Source organism: Mytilinidion resinicola (genome assembly GCF_010093595.1).
Source record: "Mytilinidion resinicola strain CBS 304.34 unplaced genomic scaffold BDZ99scaffold_4, whole genome shotgun sequence".
Taxonomy (NCBI): domain Eukaryota; kingdom Fungi; phylum Ascomycota; class Dothideomycetes; order Mytilinidiales; family Mytilinidiaceae; genus Mytilinidion; species Mytilinidion resinicola.
Genome location: NW_022985440.1, coordinates 614,847 through 642,390, shown reverse-complemented (window position 1 = coordinate 642,390; position 27,544 = coordinate 614,847). Strand labels below are relative to the sequence as shown.

The 27,544-nt window shown below is 54.2% G+C and overlaps 12 protein-coding genes across 12 annotated transcripts; 6 read left to right on the top strand and 6 right to left on the bottom strand.

The window, feature by feature from the left end:
• Positions 1 to 429: 429 nt before the first annotated feature.
• BDZ99DRAFT_380771 (DnaJ-domain-containing protein) lies at positions 430 to 2,084 on the top strand (the record flags this gene model as incomplete). Its single annotated transcript, XM_033715203.1, has 2 exons — positions 430 to 548; positions 599 to 2,084. The coding sequence occupies 2 exons, from the start codon at positions 430 to 432 to the stop codon at positions 2,082 to 2,084; spliced, it is 1,605 nt and encodes a 534-aa protein (XP_033580844.1).
• Positions 2,085 to 2,707: 623 nt separating this feature from the next.
• Positions 2,708 to 5,346, top strand: BDZ99DRAFT_410018 (phenylalanine ammonia-lyase). Its single transcript, XM_033716566.1, has 3 exons — positions 2,708 to 2,823; positions 3,042 to 3,148; positions 3,201 to 5,346. Exons 1-3 carry the CDS (start codon positions 2,747 to 2,749, stop codon positions 5,168 to 5,170), a joined length of 2,154 nt encoding a protein of 717 aa, XP_033580843.1. The 5' UTR covers positions 2,708 to 2,746; the 3' UTR covers positions 5,171 to 5,346.
• A 67-nt stretch (positions 5,347 to 5,413) lies between these two features.
• On the bottom strand, positions 5,414 to 6,252 carry BDZ99DRAFT_473027 (glutathione transferase omega-1; the record flags this gene model as incomplete). Its single annotated transcript, XM_033721809.1, has 2 exons — positions 5,414 to 6,057; positions 6,114 to 6,252. The coding sequence occupies 2 exons, from the start codon at positions 6,250 to 6,252 to the stop codon at positions 5,414 to 5,416; spliced, it is 783 nt and encodes a 260-aa protein (XP_033580842.1).
• Positions 6,253 to 7,055: 803 nt separating this feature from the next.
• BDZ99DRAFT_473026 (uncharacterized protein) lies at positions 7,056 to 9,321 on the top strand (the record flags this gene model as incomplete). The annotated part of the gene is made up of 2 exons (XM_033721808.1): positions 7,056 to 7,422; positions 7,517 to 9,321. The coding sequence occupies 2 exons, from the start codon at positions 7,056 to 7,058 to the stop codon at positions 9,319 to 9,321; spliced, it is 2,172 nt and encodes a 723-aa protein (XP_033580841.1).
• Positions 9,322 to 10,792: 1,471 nt separating this feature from the next.
• Positions 10,793 to 12,303, top strand: BDZ99DRAFT_380349 (MFS general substrate transporter; the record flags this gene model as incomplete). Its single annotated transcript, XM_033715184.1, has 3 exons — positions 10,793 to 10,980; positions 11,088 to 11,461; positions 11,552 to 12,303. 3 exons carry the CDS (start codon positions 10,793 to 10,795, stop codon positions 12,301 to 12,303), a joined length of 1,314 nt encoding a protein of 437 aa, XP_033580840.1.
• Positions 12,304 to 13,159: 856 nt separating this feature from the next.
• Positions 13,160 to 14,534, bottom strand: BDZ99DRAFT_473024 (putative Zn-dependent hydrolase/oxidoreductase family protein; the record flags this gene model as incomplete). The annotated part of the gene is made up of 3 exons (XM_033721807.1): positions 13,160 to 13,544; positions 13,640 to 14,290; positions 14,350 to 14,534. The coding sequence occupies 3 exons, from the start codon at positions 14,532 to 14,534 to the stop codon at positions 13,160 to 13,162; spliced, it is 1,221 nt and encodes a 406-aa protein (XP_033580839.1).
• Positions 14,535 to 15,361: 827 nt separating this feature from the next.
• On the bottom strand, positions 15,362 to 16,272 carry BDZ99DRAFT_553885 (uncharacterized protein; the record flags this gene model as incomplete). The annotated part of the gene is made up of 3 exons (XM_033727114.1): positions 15,362 to 15,840; positions 15,893 to 16,086; positions 16,141 to 16,272. The coding sequence occupies 3 exons, from the start codon at positions 16,270 to 16,272 to the stop codon at positions 15,684 to 15,686; spliced, it is 483 nt and encodes a 160-aa protein (XP_033580838.1). The 3' UTR covers positions 15,362 to 15,683.
• Positions 16,273 to 18,241: 1,969 nt separating this feature from the next.
• On the bottom strand, positions 18,242 to 19,372 carry BDZ99DRAFT_516509 (uncharacterized protein; the record flags this gene model as incomplete). Its single annotated transcript, XM_033725077.1, has 3 exons — positions 18,242 to 18,984; positions 19,041 to 19,176; positions 19,250 to 19,372. 3 exons carry the CDS (start codon positions 19,370 to 19,372, stop codon positions 18,242 to 18,244), a joined length of 1,002 nt encoding a protein of 333 aa, XP_033580837.1.
• Positions 19,373 to 20,406: 1,034 nt separating this feature from the next.
• Positions 20,407 to 21,405, bottom strand: BDZ99DRAFT_380436 (Metallo-dependent phosphatase; the record flags this gene model as incomplete). Its single annotated transcript, XM_033715188.1, has 1 exon — positions 20,407 to 21,405. One exon carries the CDS (start codon positions 21,403 to 21,405, stop codon positions 20,407 to 20,409), a length of 999 nt encoding a protein of 332 aa, XP_033580836.1.
• Positions 21,406 to 21,797: 392 nt separating this feature from the next.
• BDZ99DRAFT_567590 (uncharacterized protein) lies at positions 21,798 to 24,108 on the top strand (the record flags this gene model as incomplete). The annotated part of the gene is made up of 1 exon (XM_033727702.1): positions 21,798 to 24,108. Exon 1 carries the CDS (start codon positions 22,123 to 22,125, stop codon positions 24,106 to 24,108), a length of 1,986 nt encoding a protein of 661 aa, XP_033580835.1. The 5' UTR covers positions 21,798 to 22,122.
• Positions 24,109 to 24,647: 539 nt separating this feature from the next.
• BDZ99DRAFT_516506 (Profilin/allergen) lies at positions 24,648 to 25,325 on the bottom strand (the record flags this gene model as incomplete). Its single annotated transcript, XM_033725076.1, has 5 exons — positions 24,648 to 24,782; positions 24,855 to 24,998; positions 25,107 to 25,191; positions 25,247 to 25,262; positions 25,313 to 25,325. The coding sequence occupies 5 exons, from the start codon at positions 25,323 to 25,325 to the stop codon at positions 24,648 to 24,650; spliced, it is 393 nt and encodes a 130-aa protein (XP_033580834.1).
• Positions 25,326 to 26,507: 1,182 nt separating this feature from the next.
• On the top strand, positions 26,508 to 26,754 carry BDZ99DRAFT_371454 (uncharacterized protein; the record flags this gene model as incomplete). The annotated part of the gene is made up of 2 exons (XM_033714824.1): positions 26,508 to 26,571; positions 26,630 to 26,754. Coding segments are annotated over 2 exons (189 nt in total), but the record flags the coding sequence as incomplete, so codon positions are not given.
• Between the last annotated feature and the right edge of the window lie 790 nt (positions 26,755 to 27,544).

Below are 27,544 nucleotides of genomic sequence, written 5' to 3'. Positions count from 1 at the left end.
GCGCTAGGGGCTGAAGAGCAGTGGCGGTTGAGGGTTTGCAAGTCACGATGTCGCGGTCGAGATGGCCATGGGCACTGCCGCCAATCAGCGTTCACCATCCAGACATTTTCGCCGCGGGAATGGGCTGGCTAGGCCTAGAAGGCTCGTGGATATGCTGCACTTTCTATATCCTAACGTTTATATAGCGGAATAGATGGACTTTTGCCATCAGTTTTTCACTTGTTTTACGCTGTTAGGGCTCCTTCGATGACGCTCATATGTTCTGTGCGCAGAAGCTGTCTTTCTTGGATGCTGAATCAGGTCTAGACTATCTGATCCCACCGTCCAGCACGTGAAAAGAACCTGGCCTTTTTTCACTCCCCACTCCCCACCACCTCTGCGTCATCACACCCTGCAAATGTCTCTTGCGGCCGATCCCCGACTGCGAACATGGGGGCGAATCACTCTTCTGGTGCTGGCCACAATGGCAACGCCTCGCCCGCTGCTGGTGAGCTGAAAGTCAGCTACTACGAACTGCTGGGCGTAGAGAGAACCGCGAGCGACGAAGAGTATGTCTCAGAATAATGACTTTACACCAGTGACTGATACTGTGCGACAGGATCAAAAAGGCATACCGCAAGAAGGCCCTCGAACTGCACCCCGACCGCAACTATGACGACGTGGAACGAACCACGGCACTCTTCGCTGAAGTCCAGGTCGCCTACGAAATCCTATCCGACAAGAACGAACGCGCCTGGTATGACGCCCACGAACGGGACATCCTGCGAGGAGGAGACGCTGGTGGAGAGGCACACTATGAACATGACATGCGTGTCACAACCTCGGAAGACATTGCCCGTATGCTCAGGAAATTCCATGGTGGGATAGACTTCTCCGATGCACCTTCCGGTTTTTTCGGCTTTCTTCGAGACACATTTGTCACTTTGGCACGAGAAGAGGAGGCAGCCGCGGACTGGGAAAGTACAGATGTGCTAGACTATCCTTCGTTCGGCCATAAGGACGACTCCTATGAGGGTGTGGTCCAGCCATTTTATGCCACTTGGGCTAGTTTCTCGACTAAAAAAAGTTTTGCCTGGATGGATCTCTATCGCTACTCCGAGGCTCCCGATCGACGAGTGAGGAGGATGATGGAGAAAGAGAACAAAAGGTTGCGGGATGCCGGAATACGTGACTTCAACGACGCAGTTAGGACTCTGGTGGCGTTCGTTCGAAAGCGCGACCCAAGATACACACCCCATACTCAGACTGTCGAAGAGCGTGAGAAGACTCTCCGTGACGCGGCACGAGCCCAAGCTGCCCGCCAGAAAGCCGCCAATGCGGCTAAAATCCAAGGCAAAGTGCCAGATTGGGCGACTAGCCGCAACGCTGAGGATGAGGAGGATGAGGTAGAGGAAGAAAGCGACGAGGAACAGTATGAGTGTGTGGCCTGCCACAAGACCTTCAAAAGTGAGCGACAGTATGATGCCCACGAGAAGAGCAAGAAGCACCAAAAGGCAGTTCAAGCCCTAAAACGGCAAATGCAGAAAGACAATCGGCATCTAAACCTCGACGATGATATATCCGGTAGTGGGGCGAACACACCAACATCCATGGACGGTGCTGATAAAGTGGTCACTGTTGAGAAAGACGGCGCCGAAGAAGTGACGCATGAGTTAGGCGAGCTAGATGTTGACGACGAAGGCTCAGAGGTTACCCAGGACAATCAGGAAGAAGACCAAAAGTTTGTGAAAAGCTCGACACCACACTCGGAATCATCGGATGACGAAGACGACGAGTACGCTTCTCGATCTGAGATTGAGGATCGCCTTGGAGGCTCAGAAAGCTTAGCGTCTTCAGCGACCTTGATAGATCCCCTAGCGACAGACCCTCTCAAGGAATCTTCACAACCGAAGCTTGGAAAAGCAGCACAAAAACGGGCAAAGAAGGCAGCTCAGCAAGCTGCAATCGATCAGTCCGATCTCCAGTTCAAGTGCGCAGTCTGCAATGTAGGCTTTTCGTCGAGAACCCGTATGTTTCAGCATATTAAGGATTTCGGTCACGCTGCTCCCCCGCAGAAGACTGGCAAGGGAGGAAGAAAAATTTGATGGGCTACGATAGATGATTTTACGACACTTTGCATAGGAATTGGGATTTGCATATTGGGGGCGTTCACTAGAGATATCCAAAATAGGTTTTTGAGGGCTACATTAGACTTTTTTGGTTCAGAATAAGCATGAGGTATGTTCCTAGGAGTATGTCGAGCATTTTCGTCTACAACTTCACCATGGTACGCATGTTCGAACGTTTGGCATGCCTTTCCATTTCTCAAACTCTACAAATTCCGCGGAATCTTTTATCTTTCTATCTCTCCTACGCCGTGACTTGCGGCTTATTACGAAGTATTCTGAGAAGGTGTTTGGTGACTCCCTTGATTGCCGTGAGGAGTCTTGATCCTATCATCGCGCTACATACTAGGTCAATGACTTTCTTCACCCCATATAGGGTGGCATATCATCTTCGGAAGGTGAATCTAATCTTTGGGGCCCCGCTTCCACGTGGGTGCTTATCGGATCTGCGCATTGACCTCTGGGCCGGCCCGATTATATTTTGACGGGTACCTCCACTTCTTGTAATACATCCACCTTCAAAAATGGAAACACCAGTCTCCATTCGTTCTGGAACCAATTCTGGTGGTGCCGTAGACCTGCCCCCGAGTCAGGAAAACGGCCATTCAAGCATTGTAATTTCCGAGTGGGAAACTCTACGGATGAGGATTCAAGATCGCAACCCAATCGTCGTCGATGGATCGTCGCTAGAAATAGCTAGCATCGTCGCCGTATCTAGGTATTTTTCAACCGATTTTCTACTTTTTCCCTATTATCATCTGCCACTGCTAGTGCGGCTTTAGCGAGTTTACAGATTGCTCAGCATGACGAGCATTGTTTCCGATTGGTCTCTTGAAGAGACGTTGCAGCACCGCAGGCAGTGGTAGAACAGTGTGCGCAAACCTATAACGAGGTCCTATACATCCATTCTAGAAATGAAGCTGACAAAGATGATAGATATGGCATTTCCGGTATCCTAGATCCACATCCAGCAGTGAAAGCCCGCATTGACGACAGTGTGCGATTTCTCGACAACTACCTGAGAGAAGGCCATACAGTATACGGTTCGTTTCTATCCTTTTGAGATATTGCTATAATCTCCTCACAACTGTTCAGGTATCAACACCGGCTTTGGTGGTAGTGCGGATGTACGAACAACAAACCACGGTGAATTACAACGCGCACTATTACAAATGCAGCATAGCGGAGTCCTTCCTAGAGGTAATCCTCTTTCCGGCACCGACCAAGCTGCAGTGTTCACTTCCGCCCTACAGCCCGATGTCTTTTCCTCTCTCGCACTCCCGGAACCATGGGTTCGGGCCACGATGCTCGTGCGTTGCAACACTTTATCGAGAGGCCATTCAGCAGTCCGACCACAGATTATCGAGCATCTCTTGAAGCTTTTGGAACTCAATTGCATCCCACTAGTGCCTCTCCGAGGTAGTATATCAGCGTCGGGAGATCTGAGTCCGCTGTCCTACTTAGCCGGAGCTCTGGAAGGCAATCCTGGGATCTACGTCTGGAACGAGACAGACGAATGCTTAGCCCAGCAACGTCTCCCTATTCCTGCATCGGAGACCTTGAAAAAGATAGGGATCGCACCAACATCCTTTAAACCAAAAGAAGCTCTGGCATTGGTTAACGGTACGGCAGTATCTGCAGCAGTTGCATCCTTGGCCTTACATGACCTCAACAACCTCCTTGCCTTCGGGCAAGTTCTGGCCGCGATGGGGGTTGAGGCTATACTGGGGACCGCAGAATCTTTCTTTCCCTTCATATCAGATGTGCGGCCTCACCGTGGCCAAAAAGAAGTCGCTGGCAATATTCTCGCTATGCTGAGTGGTACGAAACTAGCTAGTGGAGTGGCTGGTAGTTCTCCTGCAGCTGCTACGGGGCTCTTTCAAGACCGCTACTCCGTCCGGACAGTCCCTCAATGGCTTGGCCCATTCCTCGAGGACCTCATGCTCGCGCACGAACAGCTAAGCATCGAGTGCAATTCGACGACGGACAACCCTCTCATCGACGCTCAGGGAGGCACAATCTATCATGGCGGTAACTTTCAGGCTGTTGCCGTCACATGTGCCATAGAAAAGTCCCGCATCGCTGCTCAAGCCATTGGTCGCATGCTGTTCGCACAATGTACCGAGTTGCTGAATCCCAACACCAACCGCGGTCTTCCGCCTAGTCTTTGCGCGGATGACCCAAGCACGAGCTTCACGATGAAAGGGGTGGACATTAACATGGCTGCCTATATGTCCGAGCTCTCGTTTCTCGCGAATCCGGTCCACAACCATGTGCAGAATGCTGAGATGGGTAATCAAGCGCTGAATTCCCTGGCACTCATCAGCGCACGGTATACGCATACTGCGGTTGAGCTGCTGTCACTCATGTCAGCTACCTACCTGTACGTATTGTGTCAGGCCCTGGACCTGAGAGCTATGCACGTCATATTCTTGGAAACCTGGAAGAGCAACTTGGAGGCGCTGACTAGAACTAATTTCGAGGACATTTTGGACAAACATACAGTAGAACGGCTTGTTAGTCTCATATGGACTCACGTATCGCAAGAGTTCGTGAAAACTTCGATCATGGACCTCTCTAATCGATTCAAGAATATCATGACCAGCAGTCAAACTATCGTTCTGACGGGTTTCCAAGAGGCTACAGTAGGAAACACGATGGAATCTCCAGAGCTAAATGCAAAGCTGCTCAAAGCGGTTCACAGCTTCCGGATCCAGGCTACAGAACAGGGTGAGTTCGCGTTCGAATCTATTCGGTCACAATATCTTCGGGGTCCAGATGCGACTCCCTACCTCGGAGCCGCCTCGAAGCGCATGTACATCTTCGTCCGGCGAGAATTGAAGGTCCCAATCCATAGAGGAGTCATAGACCATCCGACTCCTGTTGCTGACCCATCTGGTATCTCACCTGCGCCGTCGAAAGAACCGAAAGATAATGTCGACAAGAAGACTACTGGGGGCTGGATTAGCATCATCTACGATGCGCTCCGCACTGGAAGTTTGATCGAACAGGTTGTTGAGTGTTTGAAGGAGGCGACACAGCATCCAGGCGCTCTTGTGAAATGAGTGGCGGATGTTATGACCGGTGAAGCCACGATTGTTCAGTCAGCTTATTGAGATCATATCGCAAAGGGAGTTCAGTTTTCCGCAATAGATGGCCTGGTCGGTAGATTTTGCGTCATAATTTTGATGAGTTTTCTGCTCTTTGGACAGTGCCCATTTCTTTACTCCATGGACATAGACACAACGCCGTACTAACAGATTTCTCCACTCACGCACCCTCTTCCCTTCTCCCTCCACGCAATCCCCTCACGGCACCCCCCTCCCCGCCCGACTCGCCTTCGCCATCTCACTCTGCGCCACATCATCCGCATACCGCTGATAAATCGGCAAATAATGCTCCCGCTCACTCATAGTCTCCCTGACACTCTTCCTCTCCTCAACCGCCCTACTCCACTTCCTCCACCGCGCCCAGACCTCTTCATCTTCCCCCCCTTTTCCCTCCTCTGGAATCCCCAACCCGCCTTTGAACACATCAAACACAAACATCCTCACCGCCCACGGCGCGAGCGCCACATCTACGAGGCTGAAGTCGCCGCCGAGGAACCAGGGCCCGACGGGGTCCATCGCTCTCGTCCACTCTTTCAGGTGCCCGAGGAACTCCTCCCGCGCTTTGGAGAGTCCTTCGGCGCCGTCGCGGGTGGGTTGGTATTGCAGGAAGCGGTGATAGGCAGGGATGATCCGCGAGCCGACGAAGTCGGTCCAGATGCGGGCGCGGGCGCGGACGTAGGGGTCTGCGGGGCGGAGGGAGGGGGTGTGCTCGGGGAAGGCGTCTTCGAGGAACTCGCACAGGACGGTGCTTTCGTACAGGGGCTGGTTGTTGTAGGCGAGGGTGGGGACGAGGCCGCGCGGGTTGAGGGAGAGGAGGGAGGTGGGTTTGTGGTAGGGGTTTACTGGGTGGGGGTTAGGTTGGGGAGGGAGAAGAGGGGGTAGGGAAGGGGATGGGGACCTTCGATGTATTGGTAGGGGGTCTTCTTTTCTTCGAGGACCATCCAGGCGCGTTGGACGAAGGGGCAGAACCAGCCGGCGTAGAGCTTGAGGGAGTGCTCGGTTGAGTGGGCCTGGGGGTTGTTAGGGGAGGCTTGCATTTCTTGATGGTATGAAATTCGGGTCTGTTGGTCGAGTATTTATACCTTTACTGTTGCTGTAGCCAGACCGGTAGCCTCTGGATAGAGGTCCGAGTCGGGGTGCTGCTGGGTCTTGTTCTGGCTGGACATTGTTTGAGTGCAGCAATGATACAATTTACTTTCAGGAATAATTAAAAGGTGTGAGCAAACAGTAGAGTGCAGGAGGGTAGAGCAATGTTCAGCCTCAGATTTGTTTAAATTAAAGAGGAGTCTGCATGCTTTATAAGATGCATGACGCAGTGGGGGGTCTTCTACCCCACTTTCGATGCCGCGGGAATGGAACTCTAGAGGCCTTAATGCCGTGAAGCTTTCCAAGACATCCTAGGTGTAGTAATTTTACACCGATACTGAGTGTTGCTTGTTACTAGAATTACATGAGTAGTCAGACTTACTGTCGTTTAGGAAGGTAGGACTAAGGAGCCTCTGGGCTATGATAGCCCCAGTAGAACAGCGAACTGGAGCATGGCGACATTCTCTACAGCTTCGACACATATACCGATGCTTCTCTTCATGTAGCGTAGCTATGGCAAGCACGAAAAAAGGTGGTGAGGTCACTTTGCCCGAGCTCGGGCCCGTCTGAACTCTTGGCGAGCAGCTCTTCTGAATCTGCACAATCCCCACCACCTACCGCGCCGTTCGTCCAGCCTGTCGCGACGTCTTGCTCTTCTTAGGCGCTCCAGGATAATTGAACTCGCCGCGTCCAGCGCAATTATCTTGGAGACGCTGCCGATCCTTTTCTCCCGCCTCGCTCCCCAGCTCCCGCAATGGCGCCCTCCACCGCTGAACCGACCCGCTCCACCCAGAGCAAAGCCAGCAGACCGACGCCCGTCATGCTTCGAATCGTTCCCGCTATTCCACTAGCCTTCTCTCGTGCTCCTCGCGCTCCTCGCGCGAGCGTCCCAACCACTCCGGAGAACACTGGACCTTCCGACGCACCACCGGACCACACTGAAGCTTCAACAGCCGTGGAGAAGCTGCCAGACGAGCAGCGTCTGACAGAGGCGCAAGCTCCTCTCACGCCCGAGTCTAAAGCCTCCGCTCTGAGCCAAGACAGGCCAGCTGAGGACTCGCCTGGAAGCTCCTCTAGCAGGGTGTCGGGAGTTCATGTGGAAGAAACGCAGAACACCCGAGGTCAGCGAAATGCTCATTCCGTGTGGCACCATTACTTTTGCTTGTTACTTTTTAAGTTGGGGAAACTGTCCAATTGCTAAAATGTTTGTACCAGGTTCAACAGTGTCGGACGAGCAAACCGAAGCGACGGAGCTTAACTTCTCGCCTGTCGCTCCAGAGCCTACACGATATCCAATCAAAGAACTACCGCCTCCTTTCTATCCTGCCGAACACACTTCTACTCCTAATTCGGCAACTTCTTCGTCGACGCCATCTTTCCAACCTCCTATGATTGATACTGGCATTCACCACCCTCGGCCAAGTACTGGTAGCATTATATTTGGAGGCTTCCCGGACTCATCCAACTCTTCGCCAGCTCCCCCTCTAGGCATGACGGGATACCATCCTCCACCGCCCGGCTTCGCGCCCGGAAACTATGCTCCGCCGCAGTTCTTTACTCCAGGCCACTCTCACCATCCTTCAGATCCCAATGGCCACATAATGTTTCCTCCTATGAACATGCCTCCCCCTGTAGCATACGGATATCGGCGAGACCCTCCACCTCAACATCTGATGGGACAGCATCAGCCATGGTATCCGCATGCTAATCATGCTCCCTATCAGATGGTGCAGCAGGAGCCATATATACCGCTTCATGAGCCTGCGCTGACTAACGGCACTGCGAAGCCTTCTCGATCTGCGTCTCAAACATCCAGCCAAACACACGAAGGAGAGCTCAAACATCTTCCCGAGGCTACCGGTCTGGGCCAAGTCTCTAGACTACAGAACGGCATCCGCCATAGGGCCGTAGATCCAGAGGTAGAAACCAGCAGAATCGCCCGTATTGACTACCTTTATTCCCGGTTCGGAAATCCAGAGTTTGCGGACCGCCTTCTTCAAATTGGATTTGCAGACACCGCACCTTTCTTCGCCATGCCGGTTCACAGCGTCATCGTTGCAGATAGCAAAACTCTGGCGTTGGCATTCTCTGCAGCGACTGAACGTTATCAAGATGGTGTCAAAATCACGCAACTTTTTGTTGACGATAAGTTCATTACTCAGCAAGCAGTGACGGAGGCTCTCAAGTATCTCTACGGTGCACCTCTTCCAATACCGGCAAAGTTCTCACAAGGCCTGCAAGCTTTTGATCGTAATGCGGAGCAGGTCGACCCATATGGTCTAGCCCGCCAACGTATGGACCAAGCTCTGAGTTTCTCCGCTGCTGGAGCCTTCCTTCGACTACCAGAAGTTGCCAACCGGGGTATTGACATTGCGCTGCACGTTCTCAGATGGGACAACATTGAGCGCGCCCTGGAATTCGCTCTACAAGGCGGACTCAGCCCACCGTGGCGTGATGCTCAATCAGAATCTCCTTCTATACACCAGCCTACATATGACCCATATAGCTCCTCTCTACTTCGTGGCATCATGGCTTTCATCTCTCTTAGCTTTCCTTCGGACTTCAGACTGAACAATATAGCTCCACAGCTCTCCGGGAGTCCATTGATCCCGAATCTCATGGAACCTAGGCCTTCAACTCATCACCCACGCCTGAGCATGATTAGATTTGGACAGGTCCCACTCGAAGACACTCCTCGACCCACTTTCGTGATGACTTTACTCTCAAGCATTCTTCTATCGCTTCCCTTTTCAGTTCTTCGAAGCCTATTCGACAATGCCGCGCTCGGTGGTAAACTTGGTTGGCCCAAGGTTGTAGAAGTTATGAAGTCAGTCATCGAAGAACGCGAAGATAGACGCAAGAAAGCGTTGGAGGGCCACAGCAAAGGTGCGCTACCATCCGGAGCGGATCAACAGCTCGTAGAGAATCTTCAATGGGAAGAGCGTGTTGATCAATCGGACAAAGTCGAGAGTGGCTTCTGTGTGGCGCGCTCCCGGAGAACCGCCAACGGTCAGGAGTAGGACCTACCAACTGACACACTGCGCAAAGGTGTGGCGCTTTCTGGACTCAATTGGATGCGGGTGAATATTTGATTCTTGGGCGCCTTACTGGCTTGTACTCGGGCTTAACCAGCGTCTCCGACCTTCAACTAGATCTGGACTAGGATTGCATGGAGCTAATTGCTCGAAGTGCATCCGACACGTTTTTCATGTTGTTGGGCATTCATCTTGTAATGCTGTGGATGGGCAGGGCGAAAACACTAGGTGAGTTTGATTTGAAGTGTTATGATTGTGTCAATTGCCGATTTTCTCCTTTGACCTCGGACACAAAAAATGTGGCTTTTTGCATAGCGAGCGTGGTTGGCGTTTCTGGTTTTTCATCAAGTTTATACCACTCCTGTTTAAATTCGTGGTTTTCGGTAGTGAGGAGCATATTCCCGTGTTGGGCATGGGACAAAAAAAATCACGGGTCTGCATTGCGAGGGCATCGCTCATGAACCAAACCTGTTACGACTGTACATCATCAACATTTGTCATACGAGCGAGCTAGTGGCGGATGGTACGACTTGGGTGGATATCGGATTGATCATCGCGTCAGACGCAAAGGAGTGTCGATAATAATGAGCACTATAGCTCCATTTGGTATGCCGGGAGACCTGATATGGGACGACTCCAAGGCTGTCTGTCCAGTTTCAGGCCCCCGTTCGATTTCAGGCCGCAGTTAGATATGTGAAGTTTGAAATCAACAAGTTTATTTAATACTGATCTTGTCATGTTACGGTGCGAAATGATCTTGACTCACGCCCCACTGTTCTTTTAAATATTCCCGTTATGGGCATCGCTCTGACCTCGGCCGACGGCATTGTACGAAGAAGTGAGGATATTGGCGGTCAACAAGCTGAGATAATACTGGACTTAGCGGGCGTATTCTATATTCACTGGGATTAGCGGACATAAGGCATGTCAGACTGTAGGTAGCCAACGAGATGGTGATGGAAATGCCGATTCAAGGAGATCTGCCGAAATCGTGGGGCACAAAGCACGTCGACGCCACGGCCTGCAGCTGTCACGAGCTCGCCAGGAGCCTCCCTTAACCGTGCCTACGGCTAGCAGGGGCTGTTGTACGAACCGCTTTGGTGAACTCTGCCTAGCTCTTCCATTTCCTTCCCGTCATTCTATAATCCCGGCTGTCCATCATCACTTGGCCCCATATGTAGCGGCCGTCATTCTCTCTTTCCTGGGCTCTCCCATCACTTCCTTTGTTTCTATCTCTTCACCACTTTCGACAGGGCTAACTCGCATCCTGATTTGACGCGCCTTTCTGAGATACTCCCGATTCATAAACACCAGCCATAGTCTCGCTTTCGAGAGGTGCCGCACCATGGGCCTCCCCGAGGAAGATGCACGACGCTCTCAATCATCCGGCTTCAACCAGCCCCTCGACGAAGAGAAAATTGAGAGCAGCTCTCGCGCTGCGTCAACACACAGCAGAATGGCCGGTCAACTTGACGAAAAAGACGGAGAAGACGTCCTTGAGGAGCCGGCAGCCGACCTGGAAGCTGGAACGGATAACAAGGCTACGAGAATACATTCGGTAACCCACGTGGACTCTATTCCAAATGGCGGCTTCCAGGCGTGGTTGCAGGTGCTCGGCGCCTTTTTCCTCTTCTTCAATTCATGGTACGTTAATGCTTCTCCTATTTCGGTCGTCCATGGTCGTACATTAGCCCTTGGCTGCATGCCATAGTGGAGCCCATGCAGGTAGCGCTTGACTGACGCTAACCCAGGGGAATATTAAATACCTTTGGTAGCTATCAAGCATACTATGAGACAGCGTTACTGAAGGACTCCACGCCTTCTGCTATATCGTGGATAGGATCCATCCAATCCTTCCTCCTGTTGCTCGTGGGCTCTGTCTCCGGGCCTGTTTACGACGCAGGCTACTTCCGGTACCTCCTGCTCAGCGGCTCAGTCCTCCTCGTCTTCGGCCAAATGATGCTGAGTCTTTGTAAAGAGTACTGGCAGGTCCTCCTCGCGCAGGCTTTCTGCATGGGGATTGGAGCCGGCTGTCTCTTCGTCCCTAGTGTCGCCATTCTCTCCACCTACTTCACCTCCAAACTCGCATCTGCTACCGGCCTGGCCGCTGCTGGCAGCAGTCTAGGTAAGCCATCATCACTCCCCCAACTCCTCATATCGCAGCCACTCCCCCACAGCACCGTCCGCTCCCCATGTCTCCTAACCCCGTTTCCAGGCGGCGTCATCTACCCCATCATGTTCCACAAACTCATGCCCACGGCCGGCTTCGGATGGACGACGCGCGCCATCGGCTTCATGGTGCTCGCAACCCTCATCGTCCCCAACACCGTGATGCGCGTGCGCGTGCTGCCGTCGACGCGGCGCGCGCTGCTCGACCTGCCCGCGTTCAAGGAAGCCGCCTACACGACCTACGTCTTCGGCGCCTTCACCGGCTTCATGGGGCTGTACATGCCCTTCTTCTACATCCAGATCTACGCCATCCGCGCGCACATCACGACGGACAACCTGGCCTTCTACCTCATCGCCATCCTCAACTCGGCGTCCATCTTCGGGCGCATCGTGCCCAACATCGTCGCCGACCGCGTCGGCGCCTACAACGTCATCGTGCCGTGCGCGATTATCTCGGGCGTGCTGTGCCTGTGTCTCATGGCCGTGCACTCGGTCGCCAGCATCGTCGTCTTCGTGCTGCTGTATGGGCTCTTCTCCGGCAGCATGGTCAGCTTGCCGCCGACGATTATCGTGCGCTTGAGCTTGCAGCACCGCGGTAAGATTGGGACGAGGATGGGCATGTGCTTTTCGGTGACGGCGATCGGGTTGCTGATTGGGGCGCCCATTGGCGGCGTGATTATAGATGCGCATGGGTTCGATTCGGTTTGGATTTTCGGCGGCGTGTTGATGATTGCTGGGGGGCTGATTATGGGGGCGTCGCGGGTGGCCCATGTGGGCTGGGGGTGGACAAAAGCATGAGGGCGAGCATAAGGGCGAAGAAGGTTTGAAGCGTGTATATATAATGCTGCATGAGGGTTGCGATGTGTTAGGTTAGATGTTGAAAAAAAGACACTATTTTGGAACCATCGTCAAACTTGCCGGGCTACCCCAGACGAACAGCTGTAGAGTCGTGTACACAGCTCGGACGTTGAGGCTTGACACTGCCTTCCAAATTACGAACGTCCAGATCTTTGTAATATCCAACCCGCTAATTCGTGAGCTCCAAAACTTCACCTGCACGATTCGAAGTCCTCCCACCCCCTAAAGCACCCCCGGTATGCTACCACAGCCCATGAAACGAACGAGCAAGTATATACGAGCTAAACTTACATACAGAGTCTTACCGTAATGTAATATCCAAGCGTCTAATTCACAGGCCCCAGAACCTTACACCCATAATTTCAAATCCTCCCACCTCCTGAAGCCCTTCGCTAGGCTATCACAGTCCCCAAAATAAAGGCTGAGCGTATGCAATCTGAACCCACAGAGCCTCCCCATCGCTTAAGAGAATCTACAGATCTAAAACACTGGTCGTCCAGCGAGTGGGAATCGTTCAAAATGCTGAACGTCCGTCTTGCTCGGAATTCCGAGAAACCCCTGAAGGCGCCCCGGCAGTACCAAAAAGACGTAACGCAGACTGATGACCAGGTACTGTATGACTCTCCAGGATCACAAACCCAATTGACAGAAAAAAAAGTATTATAATAATTACATGCCATGACTGCATGCAGTGCGGGCAGTCTACCTTACCATGCCATCACACATCAAATCTCACTCACTCACTCACTCCCCAACACCAATCCGACTTCCGCGCCACCTCTTGAGCTTCAGCTTTTCAAGCAACAAACTCCCGACTCTCCCCAATATCACACACGTCAAACACGCCCGTCTCGGGGATCCCCTTGTCTCTCAGAGCGCGCTTCAAGAAGCGCGGCGGCTCCATCACGTCTTCCTCGGTCAGCACCCACGTGCCCCAATGCATGCCCAGCGCGCGCCGGCACTTGGTGTCGTTGAAGATATTCACGCTGTCGACGGGATTCGCGTGCATCGGCGACATGATGTGGCGGGGGTCGTAGGCGCCGATGGGGATGAGGCCGAGATCGAAGGGGCCGCGGAGCGCGCCGATTTCAGCGAAGGCGGGACACACGGGGAGGTTGAGTGCGGCGTCGTAGTCGTCGGCGCCCTCGGGCAGGCGCGGGACGGCGCGGTACCCCGTGTCGCTGTAAGCAGGTGTCAGTAAGCAAGCAGCTTCACTTTGAGCATGTGGATGACTCCAGGGGAGATCATGCGGTCCCGGTATAAGAGCGCGACCTACCCAGCGAAATACACCTTCTTCCCCCCGCTCTCCACGCTCCACGACGCCCACAGCGTGCGGCACTTGTCCAAGGGCCCCCGCGCCGAGACGTGCTGGCACGGCAGGCACCCAATCGTGGCCGTCATGGTCCCCGGCGGCGACGGCTTCTTCGCGTCGACATCGCCCACGGCCACCGTGCTGTCTCCATTGCGCTCTTTGACCAACGATAGCGTGAACTCCCGCGACTGCCACCAGTCTAGCTCCGTCACGTTGTGCACTTCGCAGTCCAGGAACCACTTCTTGTTCCCTAGTGGTACGAAGAAGTGCGCGGCCGGGAACTTCTCTTTGATCTGCATGATGCACGGATGTGACAGGTGGTCGTAGTGGTTATGCGATATCACCACCGCGTCGACGAATGGGATGTTTTCAATTTGACATGGCGGCTCGGTGTACCGCTTGGGGCCTAGCCAGGAGAAGGGCGAGCAGCGCGGCGTGAAGACGGGGTCGTAGAGGACGCGCAGGCCGCTGGGGAACTCGACGAGGTAGCAGGCGTGGCCGAGCCATGTTGCGCGCAGCTCGGGCGTCTCGCGGGTCGGGAGGAAGGAGGGGGTTCGGACGGGAACCGTGGGGGGTGTGGTGTAGGGACTGTGGCTTTTGCCGCTAAGGCGGCGCCTGAGTGAGGTGTGAGTTGTTGGTCCCGGTTTATATCTTTCCTAGGGGGGTTGGAGTACCATATCATCTCGAAGATGATCATTGGGCCAATGGTCTCCTTCCACGAGTCCCATGGGTTGAGGAAGCCCTTTCCATTCTTCAGATGGTGCTTCAGCTCTTGCGCATCTTCGGGTTCCGCGCCAGCGATCTGGGCAGGCGACGTGGTCGCCGAGTAGAGGGCAGCGGATGCAGCGACTGAAGCCATAGTGGTTGACGTATAGGTGGTAAAGGGCGCGCTGGGACGGAAAGCCTTCTTATTCGAAGCTATGAAGCTGTGACGGGAGACAGCCCGGCGCAGTATCCAATGCATCTAGAAAAATACGGACGTAAGCAGGAGGCAGTCGAGTTAAAGAAGTCGCATCCATATCCGAATCCTTCACAGCTTCACGCGACGTCGGCCAATTGAAGTTGCTAGCTCCAGGTTGAATTATGGTGACGCCTCGACTAGGTCGGACGAATGCTAGCCCGCTTAAATCCACGTTCGATATCACGGTATTCGGACGACAAACACCCCGATTTCCACGCCTAAATCTGTTTACTGAATTCTAATCTTGGGGCAGATGTCGGCGAGTCGGTGAACCGGTATGTTGTTAAAGGCCGGTCTGTTTTCTTGCATCGTCGTAGACATCCTAGAATATCTCCATCGTTACATACACTACGCCACAAGTCTATCATGAGCTTCGACTACACTTATAGACAGCGCCAACAGGCCTACTAAATATACTGAAGATTCTATAGTTCCAGATTCTATAGTTCCAGGATCAGTAAGCCGATTTAAGCTTAAATATCTACTGTCAGAAAACGGAGTAGTAGGTGCCGAGTACCAAGCTTTCCGACACGGGCCCATATTCAAGGTCGACAGGTAGAGAACCGACTCCATGGCGCTCTGAGATCGACATTTCCAACACCCGTGTCCTTGTCAATCTTGGCCACTTCAAGAGGCGCAGCGAGGCAGAGACCCACATACATATGTAGCCAGTCGGGCGGGGTAAGAAGAGTGCTCAGGTGGGGTAGCTATACGCAGTCGCAACAATGCTCACGACACACAAAAAGGGCATGGAGATCAAAAGATCGTGTTGTTGATTAGGTCGGGTCCACAAGGGAACCCAAAGGTAGAGGTATCATAAGCAAGCAAGCACTTCGGAACCGAAACGCCCGCCCAGAACATCCGCAGCATCGATGCAATGCAACCCATGTGCTGCCGTCTTTTCAAGAATGTGAAACCTCTTCTTCATCTGGACACCTCCAAACCCCACTTTCTCCATTCTTCGCTCCAAACTATCCAATCCTACTCTACCCGCCGCATTCTTTTCCGAGGTTTCCCGCATACAAGAGGGCTGTCGATGGTCGTCGTCTAAGAGTGGATATGGACCTCGGTGGTGCCGCTACGATGCCAGGTAGCGAGCAGCACACCGCAACGACCGCACTTGTGTTGGACGTCCTTGAGCGAGTTCATGACATAGGGAATGCAGCCCAGGCAGACAATACAGCAGAGACCGAGAGCCCACGCACTGTACTTTTCATTAGCTTCTTCTCTCCTCCATTTCTACTATATGAACGTACTGGGTGGTGTTGCCAACTTCATACGAGACGCTCGTCATCGCACGCTGTCCACAGGCGGGGCAGTCGGCGGGCGCAGGACCGCGTCCCAAGTTCGCGATCGGGGTGGCGCTCTGGTACACAGTTCCAGTCTGCTGCTGGCCGACTGACAATCCGGATTGCTGGTGGCCTTGGGCGGCGTAGGCTTGCTGGGGTTGCTGAGGAGCGGCGTAGGCACCCTGTTGTGGGGGCGGCGACTGATTGTACTGGACTTGCGGCTGGCCCTGTTGGTACTGCTGCTGCAGGTGCGCGTTCGGGTCCTGGTGGTAAACTGGTGGCTGGCCAGTCATGTCGGGGGACTGGACTGGCGCCGGGTATTGGTTCATGGGGACTGAAGATTTCATTGTCAGTTGGACATTTCTTGTAGAGTAGGTTGCTGTGAAGCGGTGGAAAAGCTGTTGGGCGTAGCTGAGCTGCTGGGCGTGGAGAGCAATTCATTGATGAAGCGCAAACTATCCAGCTCGCCCCTTTTGTAGCCTCATGGCCTCCCGAGCTTTGCACGCGGAAAGGAGTAGCGACGTACCGTTGGTTTTCTCCATTGTGACTGATTGTGAAGCGTTAAAGCTGAATTAAACGGATATATGTTGATGAATGTGAGACAGCGCTCAGAAATGAAGGAAGGACAGTCAGTTGGGCGACAAAGAGACTTGTGACGGTTGCGGAGCACAAGAGGAAGGCTTTACAGAACAGCCCCCAGGAGAACGAGGAGGCGCGCCTCTTTTATTGAAGGCTGAGAGCACCAGCCAAGTCAAGCGCACATGCAGGGCTGAAGGAGGTGCTGCCGCCCAGACCAGGCATCGTGGCAGGGGGGGCCATTTTCCTGAACGCCGCACCTCATTTCACAGTTCAGCTGCGGCGCACCAGGCCAATCACGCGCGCCGGTGGTACGGCCTCTAACACAAATGGCACGGCGGTGGGCCCCTTGGTGGCTCGAGCCGGGCAGTGATTTGTCTGTCCCACCGCCAAGGGCTCAGCCTCAGACCTCGAGGGCGATCGTGGGCTTGCCCAGGTGGTCGAGGCGGAGTCTGTGCAAGGGAAAGCGAAAGCGCATCCATCGTGAGTCCGAACTATCGCCAAGCGCAGACACGGGGTTTCAATTGCCAGAACTGGAGCGCTGGCCTCCGTAACCGTATCCTCTTCCTCCCCCCCACGTTTGGGACTGACATTTGTATAAGAGTAAGCCAGCCCGTTGAAGCTCCGGGATGAGCCCGAAACGACCCCTTGCACTTCCTCATTGCCCTTTATCCGCATTCGAATCGGCCCCCAGCGTCTTTAAATATTTCTCGACATTGTCGGTCGTGGCAGCACATTCGAAATCTAGTAGGGCGTGCGGGAACAGCCAGTGGCGCATATTGCTCACCGGAAATCTGCAGGTCCCCGGCGTCTATTTCTATTCCTGGCAACCGACGGCCTGGTCCAGCCTGCAAGGGCTGTTGGTATGTCGTAGGTGTACTACTGCTCGGTCCGTACAGTAGCTTAGTTGAAACCCCATTGCCGGAGGGAAAGCGCTACAGCGGCCTGCCTGATACGGCTATCGTCTGGCTATAGTCGGTGGCATGTGGCTCGACTTATGCAGAGAAAGTTGCTTTTGGTGTATCGCCGACGGTGAAGAGAGCGTGGAATGAGGGGTGCGGTTAAACCACGTGACGCATAATCGGCGATTTCTACCGTCTTTGTCAAAGACTCACGCTCTGAAAGCGTCGACTAGACCGTATGCATCAACCTTCCGAATTGAGCGCAACCCGATTCTAGCCGCATAGAACAACTTCAGCTTTCGCCTCTTTCCCTTCCGAGCCCTCATTCATCAGATGCCGTAGTTAGGTGTTATGCCTCGCTTCGTACTAAGGCGTAACGGCTGTCACCCCAGTCATACTCACGGGCATGACAGCATGCTACGAGGTATGGGGTAGAGGCATTGACAAGAACTTGCCAAGAACTTGGCTTTGCTCCAGCTTGGTCGGGCAGTGCAGGTGGGGCTTGAGGGGTTAGAAGTGCATTTAAGGTTATCAGCGGGGAAGTTTCTAAATAGAATGACGTTATCTATACTACGTCTAGAGAGAGTAATGAAATGAACCACGAACGTCTGCAATACATGTCCGGAAAGAAGGCGACGTTATTCTGCAGGCTGAGACGCATTACGCCGCGGAGAACGGTAACTGTTGGTTCGTTGCGAATGGGAAAACTCTAGCTTACTTTTATATCATTAGATTAAACATTACCATCTCTACTACCAAACAACAGCAACTAACCACAATACAACAGCATCGCAAAACTAATCTCGCAAACCCAAAATCACACTCCTTCCTACTTCCCCTACAGCTCCGCAAACACAACCCCCATAGCACCCATCCCCAGCCCAACACCCCAAACCCTCGCATCGAACCAACCGGGCACCTCGACGCCAGGCGCAGCGTTGATAGTCTGCTGTGGCGCTCCACCACTTCCACCTTGGCCGTTCCCGCCTTGCCCATTCCCGCCTTGCCCATTACCACCTTGCCCATTGCCGCCGTTGCCGCCTTGCCCATTGCCGCCGTTGCCCGGTTGCCCGTTGCCACCGTTACCTCCGTTGCCACCGTTTCCGCCGGTCGTCGAGGTGAAAGTGGTGAGCTGGCCCGCGCCGTTGGTGGTCGTGACAACAGTAACTGGCGGCGGGACCGTGATGGTGGAGTTCGAGCCGCGGGTGATGGTGCTGTTGGAGGGGCCGAAGCTTGTAGTCGTAGCGTTCGTGGGGCCCACGGTGACGGTAGTGGTGGCGTTAGCGGGAGAAAGTGTCGTGCTCCCGGTACGGCGAGAGCGAGAAGAAGAAGAGGAGGAGGAAGAGGAGGAGCTAGGGCCTGTGGAGATGGGGGCTAGCGAGGTGGTGGCGGAGATGGTCGATGAAGAGGTCGATGAGGGCGTCGACGAATGGGTCGACGAGGGGGCCACGCTGCTGGAGACGGTGGATGAAGAGGTCGATGAGTGCGTCGACGAATGGGTCGATGCGGGGGTCACGCTGCTGGAGACGGGCGAGACAACGCGGATGTTGGGGCAGTAGTTTATGAAGAAGGCGGAGGAGGCTGTGAGATGGCGATTAGTGAAGGTAACATGATGGGGAACGAGGGGCAAAGCGTACTCTGTAGATCAGTGCCGGAGCATTCCTGGTTGATGATGCGGTTGATGTTGGTGATGAGGTCGAGCTTAGAGCAGATGCAGGTCTTGTCTGCAGGGTTACAGCTGGCGCGAGCAATGGCGATGATTACATCGCGTTGCTACGGTCTAGTCAGTCTCTAGAACAACACTTTCACGTCCGAAAGAAGAAGGGGAAAAGGAGATGCTACGCACAGCACAATCCGCAATACCAGCTACGGCACTGTCGGAGGGGAAATTGTACGAGGGCGGTGCCTGAGCTGCGCCCCATGAGGTGCCAACGAGGGCGAGCGCTATGCTGCTGGTGCTGAAGCGCATGTTTGAGGACTGATGAGGAACGAGTAAAGACTTTGACTTTGCGAAAAGCGAAGGAGATATGAAACTCAATTAACGATGGTGGTAATTCCTGATACTTAATTCTTTGTCTGATACTTCTGTGCAAAAGCAGGATCGAGGCAGTTCACTTCTCTCTCCATGCCCTGTTATATGTGGCCATGTTTCTTGGGGATGGCCGCATGCGATCGTGAAGTGCGAAACATCAAAGACTACCACGGGACGACGGTGCTATTATTACTTTAGGAGATGCATCCGGGTGGTCTCTTTGTTGTGAAATTTGAGGTCATCATGGTCGGTTGAGGTCGTTGGATTCGTTTGCTGGATGCGGAAGCGAGGAATGCAGATGCGAAGGATGATAAAGCGGCGCAACGTCGCGTCTTTGTTTCTTTTCCTAAGATCGCCGCAAAAAGGTATGATAGCCGTCGGCTAATCGAGAAGTTTTTGTGAAGATGCGAGCAGAACAGGTTTTGGTTAGCATCGTGTGCTTTGCTGGGTGTAACGTAATAATGCAGCGTAGCTGGGCCGTTATAGACCTATTTTTGTAGTTTATGGCGATACTATTGGAATCTTATTCGTAGAATGGAATAGTTGAGTTTGCCGTTTCTTTGTAGAATGCCCTAGGCTTCGTACTGCTCTATGTTCTAGGTCCCTCAGAGAGTAAGATGGATTTAGAGAGTAGTACTGTTATTCAACCTGGACGCTCTAGCCAAAGTTGATGCCACAAGTCGCACTTTTGGAAATGGTTTCCCTATGAGACATGTGGTATGTGGGCACAGGTGGTAGAATCAAGCTATGTGCTTTGGCACACTTTGAAACCTTGCTGTGGACTTGACCTTGAGCAGGTAATGGTCATCCCACAACTGTCGTTTCGCTTCTCCGGGCGCATTGATATTTACCAGAATTCTATAGAGACCCAGACATGTTAGAAATTACCTGGTAGACGTCCTTCGCACGAACCTTTTGGTACTAACAACTTACATTTACAGCCATTCTTTATACACCCACACTGAACCGGCCTATATATCCACAACTTCCACCCTCTTCCCTAATTTCCCCGTATTCCCATGCATCTGTGCTGCATTAACCAACCTCGTGTTCCTCCTTTGCCCTCCCCAAACTTTATCCCACAACAGCCCTCTAATTCCATACACAACCACCCTGATCCCTTCACGCCACAACTTCCAATCGAGCAATCCCTTGGTCCACCCCAACGGCCTCTGCATGCCCCTGGCGTATGCATCCTCGCATTCATCCCACCAGCACACCGTCTGCCCCGCGCCCCAATGTACATGCCCGAACACATGTAGTAAAGGCTTTACGCGCTTGACTTCATCATATAAATGCTCACAGCCCATACCTGAGGGAAGAGGTAGGTCGAGATGATGCTTCGGTGGGGTGTGCGTGACTAACACGTCTGTGTTGGATGGGATTGTTTCAGACCATGCATCTAGTCCGCGCGGGTACTGAAATGCGTTTGTGGTAAAAGAGCCACAGGCGGGGATCTGAGGCGCACCGTAGACGCATATTTCCCTAGTTTTCGCGAGGCTTGAAGGTTCAGAGGAGGTTGTGGATGGGGTGGATATGTTCAGCGTGATAGAGCTATGCTGTAGGTAGTGGATGCCGTTCCACTCCAATCTGCCTTCCCTATCAGCCTCGGGCAGCGAGGGCCGCGTCCGAGGATCGAAGTATGTGTCATGGTTCCCTGAAATAGCGATTTTGTGTTTATGAGGGAGGGAGGCGAGCCAATTGATCTGTTCTTGGATAGAGGGAATACTGCCGTCGTTTGTGAGGTCGCCGGCGTGGATGAGGATGTCGCCCGGAGGCACGTCGGTTGTTAACGAATGGGTATCTGAGATACAGACTATTCGTATGGGGTGATCGAGGGGTGTCGGGGAGGTTCGAACAAAGGTGAGGATGCGGTAGGCGTTTTGGAGCAGCAGCTTGACGGGGCATGTTAGGATGAGATAGAGCAGCGGCGCTGGCTCGAATGGATCTAGATTTCCTAGCAAAGGCATAGTATGCTCTGGGCCGTGATGTGAGTGAGGACAGACAGAAGGAGAGGACCATTCACTCAAGCCTCTTGGCGGCGTTGAGGTTGAGATGGTGGCGCCATAGGATGCTCACCGCTGCGAACAGCCAATAACGTGGGGTCAGTGTACTTCGTAGACGATCGCCCCAAGACACAGTTAGTAATGAGGACAGCAGAGCATGGAGACCTGAGGACCCCAGCCTGGACAAACTGTGGCGGTTGGTGGGCGTGTGACATCCATGGATGGAGGTGGGCTGTGTTGTTCAAGTTTCGCAACTTCGAGCGTCAGGAGTCCCACGAGGCGTATTCATCGCTCACCAACACTGGAAAAACAGCACTCAGCCTGCTATCTGTGTATCGAGAGATCACAAGTTGTCTAGCTCCTAAGTATGTGGATGCTACGAGCCCCTCAATTCTACGCATCAGCACAGCCTAAGGCTGCATGGCCCTGATCGCGATACCCACTTCGGACGAGGCTGAGCTCTGCCTTGCGGCGGGCGTTAGCTGTAACATGGCTACCTCCGACGTATAAGCCTGGTCTCCTCAAGGCTCTCGCGCCATCTTTTCCTCCGGTCAGTTTCGTGGACAGCTAAGTGCACATATCAGCGCCATCCTCTGTTGCTTTCTTTTCTGTTCCAGCATCGCCTTGTTCCCTGTCGAATGTTTTCTTGATCATATACACATTTATTCTTACTTCGCAATCATGGCCGAGGCCGGTCTGTTATTGAGCGTTGCGTCGTTGACGTTCCAAGTCTTCTCGGGATGTGTCCAAGGCTACCAGCTCATCACCGATGCGAAGAACATGCCCAAAGAGTTCCAGTATCTGCGAGTCCGCTTAAAGACTGAGCAATATCGACTCCTGGATTGGGCACATGTCGTCCAGCTGGACGAGCAAGATGATCGTTTGCTTATCAGCAACGCCAGCAAGGGCACTTTACTAGACGTGCTCGACCAGCAGAACAAGCTCCTCCAGGCGTTCGGAAAGGTCGACGAGAAGTACAAGAGGCTTCGAAAGCCACTCTTGACGGACGCGGAGGAACTCACGGGCGAATTTCCCAATCCGCCACCATACACGCCGGAAACCTCTCCTTCAGAACCGACATCCCCAAATGGAATCCCTGGAATCAGCCGGGCCGACACAAATTTCCAAAGCAGATTCCCGCAGTCGGAGATTCTCATGAAGAAGGCTCTCAGCTGGGCCAGCCAGACTCGCACGTACCCCAAACGGCTGGCATGGGCGAGTTGGGACAAGACGAAAGTTGAGCAGCTCATCCTCAAGCTGACGGCGTTCAACGACTTCATGCGCGAGATGCTAAACACCAGCCAGCTCCAGTCTCTAGCTGTGAAGCAGACTAGGACCGAGTTCCAGATCATGCAGCTGAACGGTAAGATGGAGCAGCTGGTGCAAATCTTCGAGTCTGCGTTGTCGTTGAAGGGCTCCAGGAGTCGTCCACCTACAGACCCTCTGCGTGCCTTTCTCCAAGCACGCGGCCTTGCTGATAAGGAAGAAGAACTGGCTGCAGAGCCTATCATGCACAACCTTGCCCTACTTGCCCAGATCAAAGCTCTGAATTCCGCCATCGACTCTGGTACTCTCACCGATGAGTTCACCAAAGACCTCGGACTAGGCCACACAGCCTCCGAGATCCGCTCCGTCGAGCTCGACATCAAGAACATCAAATTCATCGGCCCGGAGCCCGAAGAGCACGGCGAAAGCCAACGCGTCGAAGCCTTCTACCAACTCCCCTCCCAAAAGCGCCGCCAAGTCTGGATCGAATGGAAGTCCTACGACCCTCACACCTTCAACTCCGGGCCCGACGACAAAGTCCACGAGCGCGTCAAAGCCCTCGCCGCGCTCCTGAAAGAAAACAACCGCACCGACCAGTTCCGCGCCCCCCACTGCCTAGGCTACTTCCGCGACATCGACCCGGAGGGCGAAGACCACTGCCGCTTCGGCCTGGTCTTCGAGAAGCCCGCCGGCGTGCACCAATCCACGCGGCCCATCTCGCTGCTCGAGCTCCTGCGCGACACGGCCCCGGACGCCGAGATGCCCTCGCTGACGGACCGCATCGCGCTCGCGCGCCGCATCTCCGAGTGCATCGAGCGCCTGCACGCCGTCAACTGGCTGCACAAGGGCCTGCGCTCCTCCAACATCCTCTTCTTCAGCGACACGGGCGCCCGCGACGTCGACTTCAACCTGCCCTACCTCTCCGGCTTCGACTACTCGCGCCCCGCGCAGAACGAGGACATGACGGAGAAGCCGCCCGAGAACGCCGCCTCGGACCTGTACCGGCACCCGCGCGTGCAAGGGTCCGGGAACCGCGAGACGGCGTCGGCGGGCGGGTTCAAGAAGAGCTATGATTTGTATAGTTTGGGGGTTATTTTGCTCGAGATTGCGTACTGGCGGCCGATTGATGAGGTGTTAAAGATTCCGAATCTGCATGAGGCGAGGCCGAGCACGACGATTAAGGTGAGGGGAAGGCTGTTGGATGAGAAGGAGGGGTATTTGAGGCATGTGAGGAGTCATTTGGGGAATACCATGCATGCGGTTGTCAAGTCGTGCTTGGAAGGGCCGCTGGCGTTCGGGTTGAAGGATGGGGATGATGAGAAGATGGAGGAGGTGGGGGCGGAGCTACAGCGGCAGTTTTATGAGAAGGTGGTTAAGGAGCTGGGAGAGATGAACGTTTGAGACTATCGTTTGGGTTTTTGGATGCGAGTCGCAATAGGGGAGAGTTATGGCGACATATTCATTTGGTGAGAGAAGTAGTCACGTTTTTCTTGTGCTTGGGTCCTAGGTTGAAGTAGAATCAACACTGTACGATGATTAGAAGTAAATGAGACCCGAATAATGATCTGTTCATTCTTTAGTCTGCTCATATAGCTGTTCGTCGATTCCAAAACAGTTGTGAAGCCCAGTAGGGCAAAGGGACCGATCAAAGGCCGCACATATGGTTGCACACTGAAGAATGCCGCATCGAAGTCTCGGTCCACGTGTTGAAAAGAAGAAGCCAAAATGTTCGTGGATGAAGAACCATATGTTTCTCCAGTAGTGGTTTGATGAGATAAGAAAAGTGAGGAGCCTCCAAGCTCACTCCCACTCCCGCTTCTATGAGCCAGATCCTAGACCCTCCATGAGGGCATGCAATTAAAGTACAACATCAACATCGCACGCAGTGAGAAAGGGACGGGTACGGGGGGCAGGCGTCTTGTCTGTCTGTCTGTCGCTCGCTAATAACCAACTTTGACCAGGTACTCTGCCAGCTCCGCCACGGAGCTGTATGCGACGGTCGTCTGGACGTCGGCAGGGTGGTGGCCTATGAGCAGCGCTTGGGTGGTCTTGATGACGATGATGCCTTCCTTGCCCTACGTGACCGTCGCGTATTAGTAGCCCGAAGCGTCGGAGAGACGGCCGAGTCCGCGGCGGGGAACGCTCACCTTCTTCGCCTTCAGCGACGTGTCGTCTGAGTCGAGCGTGATGTACTTCTCCCCGTTTATGTGGATGCCGTTTGCGACGACGGCTTTGGTCTCGGCACTGTCGGTGAACGAGTCCACTATGACCTTGCGCTCGGCTTCAGGAATCTGATGTCCGTTAGCCCGCCGTCCCAGAGCCGACTATTTCCCCCGTATACGCCTCCGCTATCATGATGTCCCGCTGTTTGGGTTTGTGAAGGGAATAGTCTGACGCACCGAGAAGCCTGTAGTCGCAGCCCAGATGGTTTTTCCTGATGCGTCGCAGATGATGGCCTTGTCGATGTTGCCAGTGCCAACGAGGCTGCAGAGGAAGGGATTAGCATGAGATGGGGTGTAATCAACAGTGGAAGCAATACCTCTGGTCGACGTAGGCTAGGGCCGAGTTAGCGATCGTATGAGTGTAAACAAGGCGTGTTACTCACCTTGCCAGGACATTATTGCGGGTGGGCTGAACGAAGTGTATGAGCGAAGGTGTCGAAGGCAGGAAAGCTGGTGAGACAGACAAGATGTACGGGATGTAGCAGGGCGTAATCGGCGGTGTACAGGCGTGGAGAGTGCGGTTGGCGTGCGTGGTGGGCTGTGGGAAGAGAAGTCAAAGCTGGCCTTGGGCTTCGCTGAACAGAAATAGTGGGGTCGAAAGCGACCCCGCCAGGCGCATCTATCAGATGCTCCCATAAACCGCACGCCGGCCAAGCAGAACTCTGCCCGGCCAAAAGCGAACAGGGACAGCACCTTCTCGCTGTGTCCGCTGCTTGCGCCATCATGCATTGGCCTGGGGTCTGTATGAAACCGTTGATCTGTTGTACTTTGCACGCTGCTGCTTTGAGCTGTCTGCACCGCAAAAGGCCGCATTCAGCCCATGCAGTACGACATTAATCCGCATCAATCTTCACTGCCTCCTGCAGCTCCAAGCACGTGAACCTTGGAATGGAGCAGGCTGTAAGCTGACTGCTGCCTGCAGCCGTGCAAGCCAAACAAAGCCGTCCAGATGTTGACTGTCACGTGATCGAGCCGCTCCGTATCATTCATCCGCTGACTCAGCCGACGTCAAAGCTCCAACGTTCGTTTATTTTCCAGCTGCAACTTTCCGCCGCAGCTTCACCACCTTCAGCCAACCACACGTGTGTCGCGCTCTTCTCTCAACACCAGCCCGACCACGCTTGCACCATGGCTTCCGACACGTCCTCCAGGTCGCGTCAGCGAAGCGCATCGCGAGGCCGCTCCCGCACTCGCTCCCGCACTCCCATGTCGCAAGACAGATCCCCGCGCCGTTCGATATCCCCTCGGTCAGCCTCGCGCTCAGCATCGCGACCTCGTTCACTCACGCCCGCAGGCGAACGCATCGGCCGCCGCAATGGAGGAAGGAGCTCAAGTCGGAGTCCTACTCGCGATTCACGAAGCCCAGGCCGCCACAGACGTCGGAGGGGAGAGAGTCGCAGCTATAGCCGCAGCGCCAGTCGAGCGCTCAGTCCTGCGCCGAGAAGCTCAAAGGTACGCAGGCGATCGATTTGTGACAGCCTGGCGCCTTGTCCAGCGCTGCTCACATCCGTTGAAGCTCTAGCTAACACTCCCCAGATCGTTGTGGAGAAGCTCACGAAGAACGTCAACGAAGACCACCTGCGCGAGATCTTTGGCGCATACGGCCAGATCCAAGCCATCGACCTGCCCATGAACCGGCAATGTACGTCTCCTAACTCCCCGCCGATCTGCCCTAGCAATTTAGCTAACAACATGCGCAGTCAACACAAACCGCGGCACCGCCTACATCATCTACTACGAAGTCGCCGACGCCGAGAAAGCCATTTCCCACATGCACGAAGCTCAACTCGACGGCGCCGTCATCAACGTATCCATTGTCCTCCCTCGTCGTCGTTTCTCGCGCTCTCCTCAGCGCCGCGCCACAGCCTTCGACCGATTCCAAGACCGTGGACCACCGGGAGGATACCGCGGACCTCCGCCTGGAACGGGAGGCGGCGGACGCTACAGATCCCCACCGCGTCGTCGCTCGCCACCTCGAGGCTACGTCGGGCGCGGAGGCCGAGGAGGAGACAACTGGGCCCCACGGCGCTCGATGTCGCGCTCTCGCTCTCGTTCGCCTCGGAGGAGCCGCTCTCGGTCCTACATCTCACGCTCGCCGTCCCGCACTCCCCCACGTCGACGAGGAGGCGGAGGAGGAGGGGGCCGTAGACCACGCAGTCCTAGCTATGACAGTTACAGCAGTTATAGCGACCGAAGCCGTAGTAGGAGCCGTGGAGGAAGGGGTCGAAGGTAGTGATCGTTTACCCACGCTTCATGCACTATTGCGTCTTTTTCCTTTACTTCTGCTGTTTCTTCTTCTGCCCTTGTTTTAACAGATGTGAGACGTTGTTGCTAAACGTCCTTTTTACAGCGAGCGTCGTGATTCGGCGCAACAGGTCCCCCAAGAGGTTCCCCAGAAAGCACCAGAAAATGCCCCAAAAGGGCCAAAAGGCTGGATGGAGCCGCCGAAAGATGCACCAAAAGGCCCGAGAGGGTGGATAGCAGGCCCGAAATGGTGGCAAGTTCCCCAAAGACGGACCAAGACGACCGAGGAGAGTGGCAGACTGAGTCCCTGCAGCGGGGGTCGTGCCTCCACGCCGGGTAGTCCTTAGGAGGGCCTCAAGGTGGTTGTTTAG